This window comes from Fusarium oxysporum, chromosome XII, assembly GCF_013085055.1.
Source record: "Fusarium oxysporum Fo47 chromosome XII, complete sequence".
In the NCBI taxonomy this organism is placed as follows: Eukaryota; Fungi; Ascomycota; class Sordariomycetes; order Hypocreales; family Nectriaceae; genus Fusarium; species Fusarium oxysporum.
In genome coordinates this window covers 2,236,242-2,252,331 of record NC_072851.1, presented here as the reverse complement: position 1 = coordinate 2,252,331, position 16,090 = coordinate 2,236,242, and the positions used below count along the sequence as shown (strand labels likewise).

The 16,090-nt window shown below is 46.7% G+C and overlaps 8 protein-coding genes across 8 annotated transcripts; 3 read left to right on the top strand and 5 right to left on the bottom strand.

The window, feature by feature from the left end:
- Positions 1 to 196: 196 nt before the first annotated feature.
- On the bottom strand, positions 197 to 979 carry FOBCDRAFT_287413 (uncharacterized protein; the record flags this gene model as incomplete). The annotated part of the gene is made up of 2 exons (XM_054707942.2): positions 197 to 642; positions 691 to 979. 2 exons carry the CDS (start codon positions 977 to 979, stop codon positions 320 to 322), a joined length of 612 nt encoding a protein of 203 aa, XP_054563917.2. The 3' UTR covers positions 197 to 319.
- FOBCDRAFT_12776 (uncharacterized protein) lies at positions 776 to 2,117 on the bottom strand. The gene is made up of 2 exons (XM_059607829.1): positions 1,037 to 2,117; positions 776 to 990 (listed from the first exon to the last, which is right to left on the bottom strand). The coding sequence occupies exon 1, from the start codon at positions 2,031 to 2,033 to the stop codon at positions 1,047 to 1,049; it is 987 nt and encodes a 328-aa protein (XP_059468247.1). The 5' UTR covers positions 2,034 to 2,117; the 3' UTR covers positions 776 to 990; positions 1,037 to 1,046.
- Positions 2,118 to 3,779: 1,662 nt separating this feature from the next.
- On the top strand, positions 3,780 to 4,184 carry FOBCDRAFT_209766 (uncharacterized protein; the record flags this gene model as incomplete). Its single annotated transcript, XM_054707941.1, has 1 exon — positions 3,780 to 4,184. The coding sequence occupies one exon, from the start codon at positions 3,780 to 3,782 to the stop codon at positions 4,182 to 4,184; it is 405 nt and encodes a 134-aa protein (XP_054563916.1).
- A 709-nt stretch (positions 4,185 to 4,893) lies between these two features.
- FOBCDRAFT_149965 (uncharacterized protein) lies at positions 4,894 to 6,787 on the bottom strand (the record flags this gene model as incomplete). Its single annotated transcript, XM_059608330.1, has 2 exons — positions 4,894 to 6,607; positions 6,702 to 6,787. 2 exons carry the CDS (start codon positions 6,785 to 6,787, stop codon positions 4,894 to 4,896), a joined length of 1,800 nt encoding a protein of 599 aa, XP_059466470.1.
- A 2,067-nt stretch (positions 6,788 to 8,854) lies between these two features.
- On the top strand, positions 8,855 to 9,263 carry FOBCDRAFT_209764 (uncharacterized protein; the record flags this gene model as incomplete). The annotated part of the gene is made up of 2 exons (XM_059609285.1): positions 8,855 to 9,201; positions 9,260 to 9,263. 2 exons carry the CDS (start codon positions 8,855 to 8,857, stop codon positions 9,261 to 9,263), a joined length of 351 nt encoding a protein of 116 aa, XP_059468246.1.
- A 2,456-nt stretch (positions 9,264 to 11,719) lies between these two features.
- Positions 11,720 to 12,148, bottom strand: FOBCDRAFT_209763 (uncharacterized protein; the record flags this gene model as incomplete). Its single annotated transcript, XM_059609284.1, has 1 exon — positions 11,720 to 12,148. The coding sequence occupies one exon, from the start codon at positions 12,146 to 12,148 to the stop codon at positions 11,720 to 11,722; it is 429 nt and encodes a 142-aa protein (XP_059468245.1).
- A 758-nt stretch (positions 12,149 to 12,906) lies between these two features.
- FOBCDRAFT_209762 (uncharacterized protein) lies at positions 12,907 to 13,984 on the top strand (the record flags this gene model as incomplete). The annotated part of the gene is made up of 3 exons (XM_059609283.1): positions 12,907 to 12,909; positions 13,169 to 13,298; positions 13,332 to 13,984. 3 exons carry the CDS (start codon positions 12,907 to 12,909, stop codon positions 13,982 to 13,984), a joined length of 786 nt encoding a protein of 261 aa, XP_059466469.1.
- Positions 13,985 to 14,020: 36 nt separating this feature from the next.
- Positions 14,021 to 15,640, bottom strand: FOBCDRAFT_149800 (uncharacterized protein; the record flags this gene model as incomplete). Its single annotated transcript, XM_059608326.1, has 1 exon — positions 14,021 to 15,640. One exon carries the CDS (start codon positions 15,638 to 15,640, stop codon positions 14,021 to 14,023), a length of 1,620 nt encoding a protein of 539 aa, XP_059466468.1.
- Positions 15,641 to 16,090: the final 450 nt, after the last annotated feature.

Here is a 16,090-nt window from a genome sequence, read left to right as displayed (position 1 = left end):
TTGGCGGTCTCTAGGTCCATAAGGCCGCCTACGACAGTACGGAAGAGCTAGCTTGAGCATAACTGATCAATGTTACAGCAGACACTCTCTCTTTCGTGGCAAAGATATAACTAGAAGTCACAGCAACAGCCCGGTTTCTCAAACAACGTCACGGGGTCGAGCAAAAGTGTTGATTCTACAGACTACAACACGCAGACTCCAAACCAAAAAGTCATGGTTACTTGAACAGCAATGAGAAGTACCTTGGCCCTTCGGCCGATAACTAGTTTCGACTGAACCAGTCATCGTGCTCTGGACCCAAGCTCTATTGAGTAGCGAACTAACTTGCCCAATGGTCCCAGGAACATCTTTCTCCGTGGGCATAGGCCGCGCAGGCGAGATACTCCTCCTCGGGGATATCCCGCAGGCCCAGTTCACCTTCTCCACGGAGATTGTCTTTAGCTCCTCCTCCTCTCGATGTTTCTGCGTCTTGGGATGCGCGACGTGCGGCAGGGCTGAGTAGCTCAGGAGAGGCGCCAATCTGGCTAGGACAATCGGGCGCTCGGCTTCGCCGGAAGCACGTGTCGTCGAGGGGAAGACATCGTAAGAATGGGAGGAAACCGTTCCTTCGGGGACGTCGTGTATGCCCAGTCGTTGCTGTAGCTGCCGAGGTTAGCGGTGTTGCAACTGACAGGGACACCAGACACTTACTGGCTACAGCAATAACGTGTTTCGCATTCTGCGACAAGAACAAGGCTGCAGCAAACGTACTGGGGCGGGATCCAGCTGTGGATGATCGGACCATGACTCCGGGTGCGACAGCCTGCTGAGACGTGATCAAGTTACTCCGCTGCATGTCTCGAACTCCAACCAGCAACCTCGAGGGCTGATTGTCCTTCGGTTCTGACGGCAAATGCAGTTTCTCGGAGTGGACATTCGTAGAATATGTACGGTTCGTCTCGTCATCGCATTCATCAGGTCTGACAGTGTCATTGCTCATATCTCATAAATCTACACCCATCAGTAAAGTGCCTCGGAACTCCAACCAAGAACATACCGATCATCATTCATCCACCGATTAGTCGCTTCGCCAACTCATCAAAAACGCCTTCCTTTATGTCTTCAAAGTCGTCATCTCTCGCGTCCTCAATGCACTTCACTCTATGATCCAGCGAGCTGATATCATCTCGTATTTCTATTATCACAGCCTCTTCCGTATCTCCCTGCTCCAACCCATCATACTTCTTCTCCAGGCGCGCGACCTTGTCTTTCAGTTGAGCGTTATCGGCTCTTAGCCTGGCGTTGTCGGTTTGCAGGTCGTCAACCTTGGCTTCCAGCTTCTGGAGCTTATCCCAGAACTGGCTGAAGAATTCGGGATGGCTGTCTTGTCGGGGCCGTTTGCGATTAGACGGAGCGTTCGGGGGAGGTTGGGTTTTCGTCGCTTTCTTGTAAGAAGGGGGTTTGGGGGGAGGAATGGTTGTGACTTTTGCGCCGCTGCCGCTGAACATTCGTGAGATGTCATAGTCTGGGTCGGAGGATGGTTTGATTTGACGTTGTTCTACAGCCTCGCTGATGGACTTGAGCTCATCGGGCGACAGTAGAGACTGTTGGATGTAGATGCGCAGGGACGTAATGCAAGAAAGCTCGTGTATTAAGTCGAGGACCTTGCCTGATCGCGCACGCGCTGCTACAACCGGCTCCTCAACATCGCTAGGAATAAGAATGGTAATTCTGTTATCCAGTGTGAAGTCAAGGTATGTGGTCGCGTCGAAGATCTGTTTTACGGCATCGGGCGGGGTCGGCACATCGGAATAGGCGAAGGACTTGATGAAGAAGGGGTTTATCCGGAGGCATACGCCCGCCCCAGCTGGCTTATCCTTGAATCTGAAGGGGATGCTGATTTCGAAGTGCGCACCGTATTGACTCTCGGGGTCGAGTCGCAAGGTGAATCGTATCGCGTCGTGATCGGGATCGGCGGTCGCTAAGTTACGCGTGGCACCCTCCCACTGCCACTCGACGACAGCTGTTGTTTCGTTGATGGCGACGCATGCCATAGCGCAAGATTAGTAGACGAAATGAGAACTTACCTGCACAGCACGTACAGCAACGCAACCACGAGGGAGATACTGAGCCTCGCTGGCGGGCGCCCAGGACCTCCAGTAGAACTGCCAGGTCGCCCCGGAACTCCAGTAGAACTGCGAGATTCCGAGTCCAGGTCACCCTCTACACGCCCCGGTTATTCCACAGAGAGGAGCGCTCTCGCTCTCGGTGGGTATAATCCGGAATTTTATAACGGGTGTAGCGCGATGCTTGGGGTTCCCTCGAGGAGTGTTGTTGAGCGCGGGATGATGGGAGGGACGTTGCGGCGTGGAGGCGACATTGCGAGGAGGGTGAAGAGGAGGATGATTGAAGATGAAGGTGATTGTGAACGAGTAGCGTGAATTGACAAAGGTGGAGAAGTTTGGGGCCGGGAGAAGGTTAGTCCGACCAGGCTGAGGGACAGCCTTGAGCCAAGATTAGAGGAGTCTCATCAGACACCCGATTTTACCTCCTATGGCACAACACAAAGAGCTGCAATACGCCAAAATCACCAGAATTTATCAGAATAAATAAATTTTTTTTTAAAAGAATATTGAGTATCAGAAGAGGCCATAGGTCGCAATGGAACTTGTTCCCAACAGCAATGTTCAATCAATTGAGGCCCACATGCAATGCCAAGATGCGCTTAATTTTAACACAGGGGACCTTAGTGGATTGTACGCCGAATCAACCTCCCTGGTGAGTGAGTTCAGCGACGCAGCGTTGACCATTTACTGCTTTACTTCGACAAGCCAAGGTAGATGAAAAACCGGCCTGGAAAGAGCTTTTTGAATGCGCCAAACTTGGTGTTAGGAAAGAGGATGTTAACACCTGTGTCGCCCGTCATGAAATCTCATGATGCCATTGCGTTATCAAAGTACGACTATGATGCCTGGTCCAGCTGCTTATCGGGGATTGCTCAGCGCGGGGACCGGTTCGGGGTCAATCTGCGCTGGTTCAGGGGTTTTGTTATTAAGATTATTTGCGTCTATACTTGGAACTTGCAAAATACAAAGTCGATGAAGGTTATGCGAACTCGTTCTAGTTCTTGGTTTTTGTGTTTTTTCTTGCGTTTAGTGATAGGTTGTGAAAAGCAATTATCGTTCTTCTGAATAAAACAACAGGTCAACACAAGCTCGGCATGAATTAAAGTTAATTGCCTTAGTGGTGGGGAGCACTTCTGACTAGGTGCCGAAAACCGCCCGTTGGCCTGTTCGCCCGTTGGCCTGTTGGCCCGTTATACACTCTTGTCGGCCATCTGAGCGGTACAACCGGCTTGGACAGGGGCGTCGGAGATGATCTATCTACACTCCCGAGAGGATATTGAACTATCCCTTATTTGTATATTAAATCCGATCCTGCGGATCCTCTAGATAGTAGATTACTCTGCATGGGGTATAACCTTAAAAGAACAAGCATTACTCCGTATTTACACTTTAGATACTACATACATACCTCACAATGCCTCCACATTAGGCCGTGTCACTCATCTCCGGCGTTCCGAATGTAACAGATCGCTTATAAAAGTTTTTAGAACGTGACAACGGCATATGATCAGGGCACGTAAGTCAAGGAGAGAAACACTTAAGACTAATCTTTATATAAATATCCCATTGTTCAGCTTACTGGTGCTTTGGTATCCAGATAGTAAACTAGTACATAAGATAAACACGCTGAATAAAACTTGTTTCTTTTTCTTATTTCACCTAAATCCCGACACCATGTTTGTTCCTCTTTTGCTGCTGAACCTTCTACTTCCAAGCTCTCTTGCCGCTCCCTACCTCAACGTGAGAGACTGTCAAATAAACGAAATTCCCGCCAGTCTATCTGGTGCTTACATCGACCGGGACAATAAGAACAACGTATCCTTCCGCTTGTATTCTGAAGGAATTGACACCCGATGTCCCCCGCTCAATAAAGACCCTCAGAAGAACACAGCCAAACCTTTTACTTCGAAAAACGTTTATAAGTGTGCAAATCCTGCAGTCACTTTCAGTTATAATGGCGACGGCGGCCAGCTCAGGATCTGGATTAGCAACGAAAAAGGCTCTTTTGGCGGTTTTGTCACTATTTCTAATCCCTCGTCAGAAGTCATCTCAACTACCCTCAAATGCCTGGATAACTGAAAGATTGGGTAAATGAGAGTCTGTACTAGTCGCATTTATCACATTTTATGAAAAAGAAAAAGGGTGGGCGTGTTGGTGGAGCAGAATGATAGGGAAGGATCAGTAGTAAATGCTATATTGGGGGTTTGTTCGTCATTATATCGGCGCTATTTCTTAATACAGAGGACCATGCAGGCCTCTCCTAGGCGTGAAGATACGTCCGAAATGATCACACATGTTCCTTTGACTTGTATAGAAGCCTTCAAGGTCGGCCTCAGTATTTGTTTTCTTTCTTAATCTCACGACTTTGTGGCTTTTGACTGTATGATGATCTCGACAGAATACTGAGAGACAAGGTAATGTTTTCTAGTAACTATCTTAAAGTTCAAACCGCAAATGAAGATGTAAACAGTAGATCACGGTAAGATATATTAGAATCTTTACATGAGTATATTATTTCCCCGCTTTATCTGACATGTGTTTAAAAATTCAAGTACAGCTAATCCTCGTATTACAGCGCTCAGTACTGCTTTTAAGGGGAGAGGAGAATATATTGATATTCTATTCAACTGATGTTGATAGTCTGTGCCTTTCTTATTACCCGCCCCAACAATATCCTCTGATGTGGTTGCACTGTTCTCGTTAATTAGCTTAACTATTTCAAATTATACTCTCAAGAACACCAACCAGTTGAAATCTGTTGTAACCTTGACTAAATGCCTGTTTGAGGCTATTCTCGCCTTGCACGCATCCGAAAAACTCGGGGATGCATAGCTTCCATAGGCACCGCAATCTGCTTTATGGAAGTTGCTAAGATATCTTGCCGTTCTTCAAACATCCATTTCAGGACATCAAAACCAATGGCTGCCCTGAAAACCGAACCGAAAGATGGACTTTCAAGGATATCTTTCTGACAACTAGGCTGTTCGTTGAGATCGTCCATGCATTCTTCGAGCAAAGAATTCGCAGGAGGCCGAGAGGACTCCCCAAAGGTTCCAGAGTGAGAGTGAAAGGCATATGTGTGGACCAATTCCTTGATCTTCTTATTGATCTCGAAAGACAGCTTAGCAAACATCTCATCGCCAATGGCGTGACCGAGGAATTCCCCAAAGTCAATAGTAACAAGGTCCTTATGGGCCGGATGTTTTGGTGGATAGGCAGCTTCAAAAGCTGCTTTGAGAGCCGGGTGCATGATGCGGAAAGAAGAGGACTTGTCATCCGATCTCGATGAAGAAGTCATAATAGCCTCGGACGTGCGGAATGCTAGCCATGACTTTAGCCCATTTTCCTTGGTCCTCTGTAGTTCTTCGTGAGTTGTGTTGATGATGTTGACAACCTCATCGAACGCAGTCATGTGTTCGACTACTATCCTGTCCATTTGGTCCTTTATAGGATGTGTGACTCCTTCTCTGCATTGCCGCCTGCCATCACGATACCCAGACCGAATACCAATGCTCTGCCACCACTCCACTCTCTCCTTATTAAACATCTCCAATTCTCTTCTCGCTCTCTCAAATCGTGCTCTGCTTCGGACAATGATAACTGACTGAGCGTGACTAAGGGAGTAGGATGCAATTATTCGATGGTGAGGTTGAGTCAGGGTGCCGATATTTACTCGCCACGCCATCGTTTCGGGCCAGGACTTCCTGCCTCTCTTCCTACTTGGTACATAGACATTGGTGATATCCTTGTGTGGTGCCTTTACCAACAAGCTATTCTGGGGGTACGGCTCCTTGAGTCGATGCATACTGTCAGCGATAGGGGACTCCCAGCACCGTGACTCATTGCAAAAGATGACAGCCACTTCCGGGCTGATGGGAAGTATTAGATGAATCATGTCTTCAGTAGTCATCCATATCAGTTGCGTCCGCGTTTCTTTCACTTCTGCTCCCAGGAAGGATTGCGTATCACCTTCGAAGTCGACTAGTCTTTCGTTGAGGAAGAACTCGTAACCATCGGCTGCTTTCCAGATCTGAAGAGCGTAGCTCTCGATGAAGTGTTTGTAAGTGTCTTCAGGCCCCATATTGTCTGTTCTTGCAGCATCGGTGAGGAGGTCCTCATGATCAGTTTTCAGAAGATAGAGCAGGTGCTCGAGCCAGAATTGACCCGGCTCGCCTGATCGGCCACTCTTCCTCGAGGTTTCAAATAGGTGTTGAAACATGAAGTCGTTCTCGCGGTAAGGATTATTGAGCTCGTCTCTGTATTGCTTGGAGCGCCTGAGGGAAAGGTTTATAAACTTGAAGAGAATATGAATGTCCTTCTCAAGGATGTCGATGTGCTCTAGACCTTCGGTTACGGCAGTTCTGATTTTGGCGAAAATCGAGCTAGTTTTGGACTCTAGCTTGCTGAAGAGATGTTCGATTCTCATCGGATCATTGTCGTCCACGTTGTAGTAGAGATTTTGTGCGCCACAAGTCTTGCCGACTTCTCCGAGGCGAAACTGTCTACTAGGTAAGTCGAATACATGTAGAAGACCATCCGATCTGCCTCTATACTTCTATGAGTGATTGTTACGAATCAAGACAAGGACATCCCTACCCCTTTGTTTCGATGTTTGTATGTGCAAATTGCTTTAGGATAAAGCGAGGGATGTAGTGGTGGTATTGAGCTCCGTGGGACACCATTTTAAGGGCCTCGAAGTGAACATGTATTGGGTCGGGTGGAGCCAAACACCATCGCACAAAATTCGTATGCTTTAAGGGCCATATTAGACAAAGGTTCGGATGGCTATTATGCTAGCCTTGGTATTCCTTCAATTATTAACTTATCTTACAGTGAAAGAAGAAGCTTTCTGGTGTAGAAACCGCTAAGTTAACAAGCTTTGCACTTTGGTCTTGGTTGCGCTGATGTTGTTTGATGGCGAGGATTTGCCCTGTGCAGAGTAGGGTATGGCAATTAATTGTAGCCCAAAGGGCCGGACCTGCTACTTGTCCTGGACTCGGTTGAGCGGAAGAGTGAGTCATTCACCGGAAGGATCTTTCCTGGTGTGTTAAGCCAATTCATGCCGACATAAGAACAGAAATCAGGCAACCAATTACAGGAGTTAAACTTGCACTTCTGCACTATATTTATAGAGGCAACACCACCAGCAGCTGAAAGTTGCAGCGACAATCAACGCGTCATTTGATTCCATGCCATAGCTGCGTCGATGCATTGGCATCCACGCTCGAGTACACTACCCATTTGACCGTGGTAAGACTACACTTGGGCTTGGCCACCCATGGAAGCCCGGGAAATCAACGGTATGCTAATTAAATTCGAAAACCTGTGTAGCTATAAGAAGTAATATGTACTGTACTGGAATGAAGATCTCTAAAGGCTGCGGCTTCTGTAACCACCTATTTTTGGTGGGGGCAGAGGTACCTTTCATTTGGGTGATATTTGTTGGTCTAACCCCCTGTCACTAGCGCAGGTGAAGGCTTGCCATGGTCAAAAGGATAGCCCGATTTCGAAGCCCTCAGGCCTTAGCTTCGACGCGGAGGGGGAGAAGAGAACCCCGATAAGATGACTTACGTTATCTCACCCAGGGAAAGAGAAATCTACGTCGATCCATTGCCGTTCTTGGTTTTATGGAAACCCTTGTCGAAGACCGCCTTTAACGGCTTGGTTGACCAGCTTCAGTCACAATAGGCCCGTCATAGGGACCAAGTCTTCCCGGTGGAGCAGATATGGGCAGACACCAGACAGGTGACTGATTATGGGCACCTGATCATGTCGTGGCAGGGACACATGGCTATTGGACCGTCGGTGACGCTTAATATGCAGACAAATGTAGAGGTGAGCAACCCTAAAGCCAAGATGGTGTTTATTCAGCTTGGAAGGCCCCTTACTGGTGCGAGAAGGGCAAGACGCAGCCGCCTTGAAAGAGATGCAGACACACTGCTCTCATTTTTCTTCCCCCATCGCCCAGTGTGCCAATCGCGATCACTGGTGCCCTACAGGGACTAGCTTAAATCGAACCCCGACAGCAGCAAACAACAACAACAGGGCTTTCTGTCATTACGTCTTCAAGCTAGCGTAGCTCTTCCACCAGCTGCTAAAAGATCTTCACCGGGGCGGGCCGTTCTAGACTAAAAGAATCGAGGTGATACGGGGCCGACTGCTTAGTCCGGCTTTTCAGTTCCCCAACCTTGATTTTAAGCCTCAGGTCTTGTGATAATTGGCAGGTGCTATGTGATAAGGTGGCACACAGCCGTATTCGTCAGCCCTTATTAAACTTATTGCCTCAAAATAACCCTGTAGGTCTTACTACCCCGCTCTGCCCGGCGTTTAATAAAGGAAAGGATTGGCAGGTTCCAAGGCTTAGATAATAAAAATCAAGGATGGTGGCAACTCTGAGACTCAGGTAGTCGCAGTCTGTTGCTTTTCTGTCGTTTCTCTCTTCACCGATCCCCTTTGCACCTAGGCAACCAGCAATTACACTCTGATAAAGCACAATAGAATTGCTCCACTCATAAGAGAAGAGAAAGGAGATAACATAGAGAGCACAGCAACCATATGCAAGATTATCAAAGGGCAGTCTGGTATTCGTCACATTTTGCAGCACGTGACAGTGTTTTCGCTAGTTCATTAGCATTATAGCGTAGCCTATTGCAATAAATTCAGGCGTAACCCTCTTTTATATTTCCTATTGCTGAGCTCTGGAGGTGCTAATCGGCACGAGCGCCTCCGCGAGAAACGGAATCGCAGGCATGGGCGGCAGCGTGAGAAGCGCCGCCAGGGAAGGAGTAGACCACGTCGTGGCAAAGTACTCCGGAGAGATGAGCAAAACGCATACATGGCCGAATGGGGGAAATAGCCATGGTAGTCTACCTGATGGGCTCCGAAGGCTCAGCGGGCGGGCCGCAGTTACGATACTTTCTATATGGCCCGAGAGGATGGGCGCGCGTGTCGGTCTACCGAAAGGACAGGATCCTGAAGCTGGCCATCGAGGGTGGGACTTTGGGTTAGCTGTTGAAGTGGGCTTAAGGAGCAAACTGGTATTGACTTACGAACCGGCAGTGCCCTGCGCGAAGAGCGGAATAGGATCCAAGGGGATGTAAGTTAGAGGGTCTATGTAGGTAGATGCGCTGCGCCTCTCCTAGTTATTTTCTTAGATAATACAAATCAACACTTAGCAAGACCGCATCGGATGGACAGAAATGGGCACCAAATATAGAAGTGGTACAAGCCATGATTATATTTTCATTACAATAGGTTACCTAGAGCAAGAATAATAATACTACTTACTTACTAATTATAAAGATATATCTATTAATATTAACTACCTCTTATATAACTAATAATGGGTATTACCTTAGCTATTGAAGATAAGCAATTAAATACTTAGAGGAATTTAGCTTTAAGATAATATATTATTGTTAACTTATATAAAGATCTAGAAGAAAGATAATACAGAGACAGAAAGGAATTAGGCAGGAAATATAAGGGCTTCATAAGATTAAGATATTAATTAGTAATATATATATATACCTAGTTTTAAAGCCCTATAGGCAGTGGCCTACCGGGCATAATAAATCTGCCTAGTTACTATGGCCGCTCGTGTTCTATGAGACTACAGCTGTTTTGGTGGCGCTGCTATCATTGTACCGATTTAGGAGAAATGAAAGATGATTTCTTGGCACCTTTGGGCCGAGACGTCTATCCTTTTGGTAAAGCATTATACGCGAGCCTATTTTGGTTCATAACTAGATGATTGCCTGTACTTGATGACCTCCTCTCCGAGATTTTCCTTTAATAACTCCTGGGTTATATGGAGAAGTTTCTCCAACGAGTCCGCGGTACCAACGTATGAGTTGTCTGATCTAACCAAATGTAAAACTTTAAATATTCTTCCCGTGCCCATACGTTCCCAATCTATTTGAGATCCAACTACACAAGCAGAAACAAGACCTCCATCATCTTTCAGTGTTACAACCTCAGTCTTGAAGGATGGGTAGAGTACACTTAGGTTGGCTAAACTGTTAGAATGTCCGAAAGAAATGACAGGGGTCGTACCTTGTATTAAATGCTGTAAGGCTGCAGCTGTTTTGAAAGAACTCTGCGCCATGGAAAAATAATACCCTAAAAGCTCGATTCCAAAATATGACAGAGCGACGAACGACTCAGTAAAGAGTAAAGGGCACCTAGGGCGATAATTAAATAGAAAGGCGGTGATTGTTGTTGCTAAAGGAATGCCAAAGGAGTTCTCGGGATGAAGGTTGCTGAATGGGGCAACGAGAGGGAAGGGAGATGAGGTGGATGCGACATTCCTTAAATAGTCTGCTATCTGAGGCTCCCGTCTGTGTATGTGCGGTGTCTGAGAGCCTATAAATACAACTAACCTTTAGGTACTGTGGGTATGTGTGTAAGCTTATCAGCTTCATGGACGCAAGATTATAAGACATCCTACCAAAACTAGCCTCGTAGCTGAGGCATATTACTGCATGATATCTCTTCTAAATGTTTCAACTGGGGTGGATCACAGTTGCATATTTTGTGGGTACAATTCCTTGTTGGGATCGTCTTGCACCGTTAATGGAGTCAACGTGGACACGCCGCTAGGGGCTTACCCAGTACCCCGCACAATGATCTGCAGCCGCGATCGTCAAAGACCACGCGTTGTGAAGTTGAATGTAGATAGACCTAGGATCCTGTGCTTGCGAGAAGTACGACTCTAATTATGCCAATATGATCATTTGGTCATTTGGCAGTTTGACACTTTCGAGATTGTTAGTCGTCACATAAACGATTTATTTCTAAGGAAGGCATGGAGCACGGGTAGCAAAGCGCACAACCCATTTGTGTACTGCGGATTAGAAATTTAAACAGTAATAGCTTCACCGGTGATAATGGTCGAGAGAATGCGGTAATATTTGGATGGTAGTTGCTTTGGCTGCAACTGGTGAACTGATCTGGACAAGGTAGCATCTCTTAATCCTTTTACGAGGATGGGGATGACGAGACTAAAGCTACTGTCATGGAACGGGCCGGTCTTGATGATCATATCTAGTAAGCCACTGGTGGAGGCTGCCGACAGCCCACTATTTCCCTTATCTGACATTACATGGGGGTGTAAACGTATGATCCCTACAATGATGAGGGTGTTTGTATCTTTCCAAGCGGATGGCTCAGATTCCATCCTTACCACTCAATGTCGCCGCCACTGCTGTAGCTACAGAAGGAGCCGGGCGCGCCAGCTCCTCATCGACTATTGAACAGCAACCAGTTTCTATCATCGAATGATGACTTGTCGCCATTGAGCCCCCCCCTGGCAGGCGCAGTGGCAATAGAGGGGTTCGGGACTGAACTAGCGTGCACGGATAACCCAGCAACGTGCACTGGCTAGATTTGTTATAATTCGTCAAATTACCACTACGACTGCGTACAGTAGGGGAATAGGAGGTTGAACAAGTTCGATGCTCAGAGAGGTCTGGGGTTTTGCGTGTTATTGTTCACTTGATCAAAAGTTTCAAAACAAAGATGCCATTCTTGTGTCATCATGATTATGTTCTCATAAAGTATGTTAACTTATACAAATTCGAAACAATGAAAACCTACAGTGGGAATCTAACATATCACGGCATCAGTCTTTGCAACCGATAATTTACGGCTGATAGAAATTTCAAACTATCTGATAGTATGATACAGCCGTCCCAATAGCGATTGCGTGTTTGATTGCGTGTTTGAAACTCAGACTCGCTACCATAGTCAGCATTTTCTACGTCCTCTCGGCCCACAATCCGCCGCCGCTTCATATCCACGTGTACGGTCTCATCCAATTTGTACCCCCTCGTCCTTGCCAGACCAAGAGGTGGACTGAGGTGATGTCGTCCTGAGCCCATTGGCGACGAGTTGTCCGTTATCAGTGATATTTGATCACAATCGTGGGGCTCATCTCGGCTGGTCTTCGTTGTGGGATCCCCTACTGTGTCTTCTCTTCTGCCATCCGCGCCTCTCTCGCTCGTCATCATGGGGATATGAGGTCCTCGCCCGAAAGGGGACATGGGCCCCGAACTTTTGAGAAGGCGTTGGCGGTTGGGACACATTTATCTCCTCGGACGATGGCATCTGCGCCGTCATATTTTCGATACAACACATATCGTAGTGATGGCGTAGTGCCCTAGGGTCTACCTCCCAATTGATCTGAGCTTCTTTGTCGTAATACTCGAGGATTACATCGTAAGGTATAAAGATACGAATTATATTGTCTTAGGAGGAATCGAGAAGACTCGAGCATTGAAAAGCTTGTATAAACGACTTGCAATAAGATTCAGTTCTTCACTGACCATGTACGTTGCCAAACTGCGCGAAGCTGTTGATGACTATAAGGATTTTGCATGTCTGGGTCGTTGGGAGTCGGGGTATATGTGGTAATGCTGTTGGGGGATAATAGGACATGCTTGAATCGCAGAGCCGATGTTTGAATTACTAAACCAACTGCGGCCTTTGCCGATAACAGCGTAAACGTAGTTGCTGCTGAGACAAGAGGAATGAAAAGAAGCTATATCCTTCTTACGTTTTTAATATCTATTTTAAAACCAGGAGGAGTGATAACCTCGGTCACACCGATATCAGCACCATCTGGAATATCCTTAGTTGCTGATGAGGTCCCTCAAGCAGATCGTTTGGGTGACTTACTCGGGGATTGTGATCCTCTGGCGCGTACTGTTTTGTGGTAGGGAAATTGGGTGAACCTTGAATCTTTGAATGGTTTGTTGGGTTGGAGATATCTGGGTTCCCGGCGGAGAGTCGGTATTGGGATATGGTATGCGCAGCCATCTGGTAGGGCTGCTAATTAGTATGATAGCAGGATAGAGACCAGGAACAAAAGTCTAATATACTTTTAATATGCGCTTTCAGTGACTTGGTAATGTGAAAGTCATAATTGAAGTGGCGAAGGATTAATTATTATTTTAATTATATTTATAAAATTGTACTTTTTAAATATTACAATCTTTGCAGTTATAAATTTATGTACCTTATAATTTCCCTCTAAACCAACTAACTACAACCAGACTGTACAGGCTCCAGTCACTCTGATCCATGTATACGGCCATGCCATTACTATCTACATCAATAGTCTGCTGGGTTTTTCTGGCCACCAGACCCTCGCAACACATGATGCTAGAGTCCGAGAAAGTGCCACTGTTTCTTGTGCGAATAGCGCTAGAGCTATTATTGATATAGCGTCAATTTTTGTCAAGACACACGGAGACCGGATAGGATTGCCATTCTCTTGGTCAATATGGACGGCTGCACGTTACCTCCTAACGTCGGCCAAGGTAGCCGGTTCGGTACAGCTTTCTTCCGACTTCTACATCCTCCTAGACTCGTTGCAAGAGTTGGGGAAGTACTGGCAGATCAGCAAGAAACATTGGTGGCTTCTATATCACGCTTCCGAGAGCTTCGTGACAACGGATGTTGATACCCGAAGCCTTACATCTTCTGCAAGAGAAGCCCTTTCACGCAGGGCGGGCGAAACTCATCCGCAAATTAGCTCATCCGAAAGGCCACCTAATCCTCAGAGGATATTGAGCATTATCACTGACCTGCGAGTTCCAACGTCAGATGTTGAAGACCAATTCCGCGTCGACCCGGTCTTTTCCGTTCCATCAACCTTCGAGGGCAGCGCGACTGGTGCTGACGGCACTTCATCCCCAACTGAGAGCCAAAGGGAGCCACCTTGGCAAACTGAGGGTGTTGTGGCATCAGACGATACCCCTTTTTTGGATGAGCTTGCTTGCAACGAGTCTCTCTATATGTCGGAGTTATGGTTTAATACACCACTGATTGCAAGTTCTGGCTACCAGCAATTCTGCCAGGATGTAGATCATGTATGAAACACTTTAAATATTGAAACTATATTAATCCTAGCATCAATTCCCATTATCCTTTATGAGAACTAAATTACTCTTACTTGCTGCGTTATGTTTACAAACATCCTTTCCTCTAAAAGCCAACTCGAAAAAGGAGTAAAGCTCAACAAAGCTGTACGCTAGGATGGTTGGCAACATCAGGATCCAATGCAATAGTCCTCTTGCAACACCCCAAGCACCTTTGTTATAATTGCTCTTGCCATCACAAGGCACAGGGAGATTCCAGCGGACAAGGATGGAGGCGATGAGCAAAAAGGCATATTGCGTTCCTAGGAAGATGAAGCAAATAGTCGAAAAGAGGGAGTCACTGATAAAGAGTGGATCATGTTCAGTAGCAAAACCGTTGATCAACTGAACAATGATAGGAGAAACGACAGAAAAGATAGCGCTGGCGCAGAGAACGAGACCATAGTAAATAAAGAAGCGAGTCGCCCAGCTGATAGAAAGGTACAATCCAGGCATTCGGTAGGTCTTGACGATAAAGTAATGGAACACTTCGCCCGCGCCAATGGTCCATCGGCGAATCTGAAGTGCCCACTCGCGTATCTCGTCAGCATAGTTAGCGCCAGAGGTTGGGCCGTTGATCGAAATGAGATTCAAAGGCCTGATGCGAATTTCTCGCCTTGTCATGATGGTGTAGCGTATCAAAGCAATGATATCCTCCATTTGGTAGGCTGGATGAGTGAAAGCGCCCTCCTCGAGTAACTTGACACTGAGAGAGTAGTGGGACATGGGATTGATGTTCCAGGGAATCAAAACTCCCATGAAGAAGAAGGTTCGCAAAACACCAGTAATATCGACAAAGAAGGGCATCGAGTCGCGCTTGTAGATGATGATGGACTGCCAGATGGAGGAATGACGATCCGCAGAATCTAGCTTCAGGTACTCGGTTTCCAGTTCCAGCATGTATTCGGGATCGAAGACGGCGTCGCAGTCGCAGTTGGTAAAGATATGCTCATGTTTTTCATAGTTGTACTCAACATCTTGACGGAGAATCTGTAGGCCCTGGCGACAAGCGTAGTTCATGTTGGAACATTTGCCGCTGATTTCGCCAGGAATGCCCGATGGATGGAAGGTAACGATAAGACGGAGGAACTTGTTCTCGTACTTGGCGTAGACCTCATCGCGTTTAGATTCCTTGTCAGGTGTGCGGCATTCCATGCCAATAATGACGGAGAGACGGGTTTTGGCATCCTTTTGCTCCACAAGTGAGTCCAAGGTGGTTTGCAGCACGCCCATAGGCTCTTTGTATAGGGTCATGGCAACTATGTGACGGATGTTCGTGGAGCAGTTGGCAGTTACGTCAGACGCTTCAACATCTTGGACTTTTGCAAGCTTGCGTCTGCTTCGGCTGTTGATAGCTATTGTTCGACGAATGGCACAAATAGTGGCTATTAGCCAGGTGAGTTGGAAAAGACCAATGATGATGATGATAAAGATGTTGGTCACTTGATTGACATAGGGAGTAAAGGGCATCCATATCGGAAAGACAAGAAAGGTAAAGATGATAACGAGAAATAAAAGGTTCCAGCGGACATAACGATTGGCTGCTTCCAATTTTGCAGCATCAATGCCAGTGTCTAGGCTGTTTCGCGATGAAGATGGTGATGATGAATCCATTTTTAGAGAAGCTGTCCTGGCAGATCTATCAGTATCACCGCGGGTGAAGAAAGCTTAAATACTAAAAGTGTTGCTATCTAACTAAGCATGTTTCTAATATTAAATCTCTCATACTCTGCTATTCAGCTCTTGGGTAAAAAGCTATTACTTTGCCCTAGCTATATCGAACAAGAAGAATTTTCAGCTATCGTGACGGACAGTCAATAGAAATCCGTAGGCCTCATTGCCAAGGGCAAATTTGTTGAGTTAGCGAATTAAGCGTGCCTGTACCGGTAAGCCCATTCAGCTGTGGCGCGTTAGAGTCAATAAAAGCCCACAGGGCGCAGCGCCAGGGGTGGATAGGGCAAGGCGCGCGATAAGCATCAGCTTTGAACCAGCACAAGCGAGGAGCTGAATCCACGATTTAGCGTCCTGACAGTAACGGAGCCTTCCAGTCGGTCCTACACCGCC

Excerpts from the sequence above, each read along its gene's own strand:
- FOBCDRAFT_12776 (XM_059607829.1), bottom strand. The coding sequence starts at position 2,033 with ATGGCATGCGTCGCCATCAACGAAACAACAGCTGTCGTCGAGTGGCAG.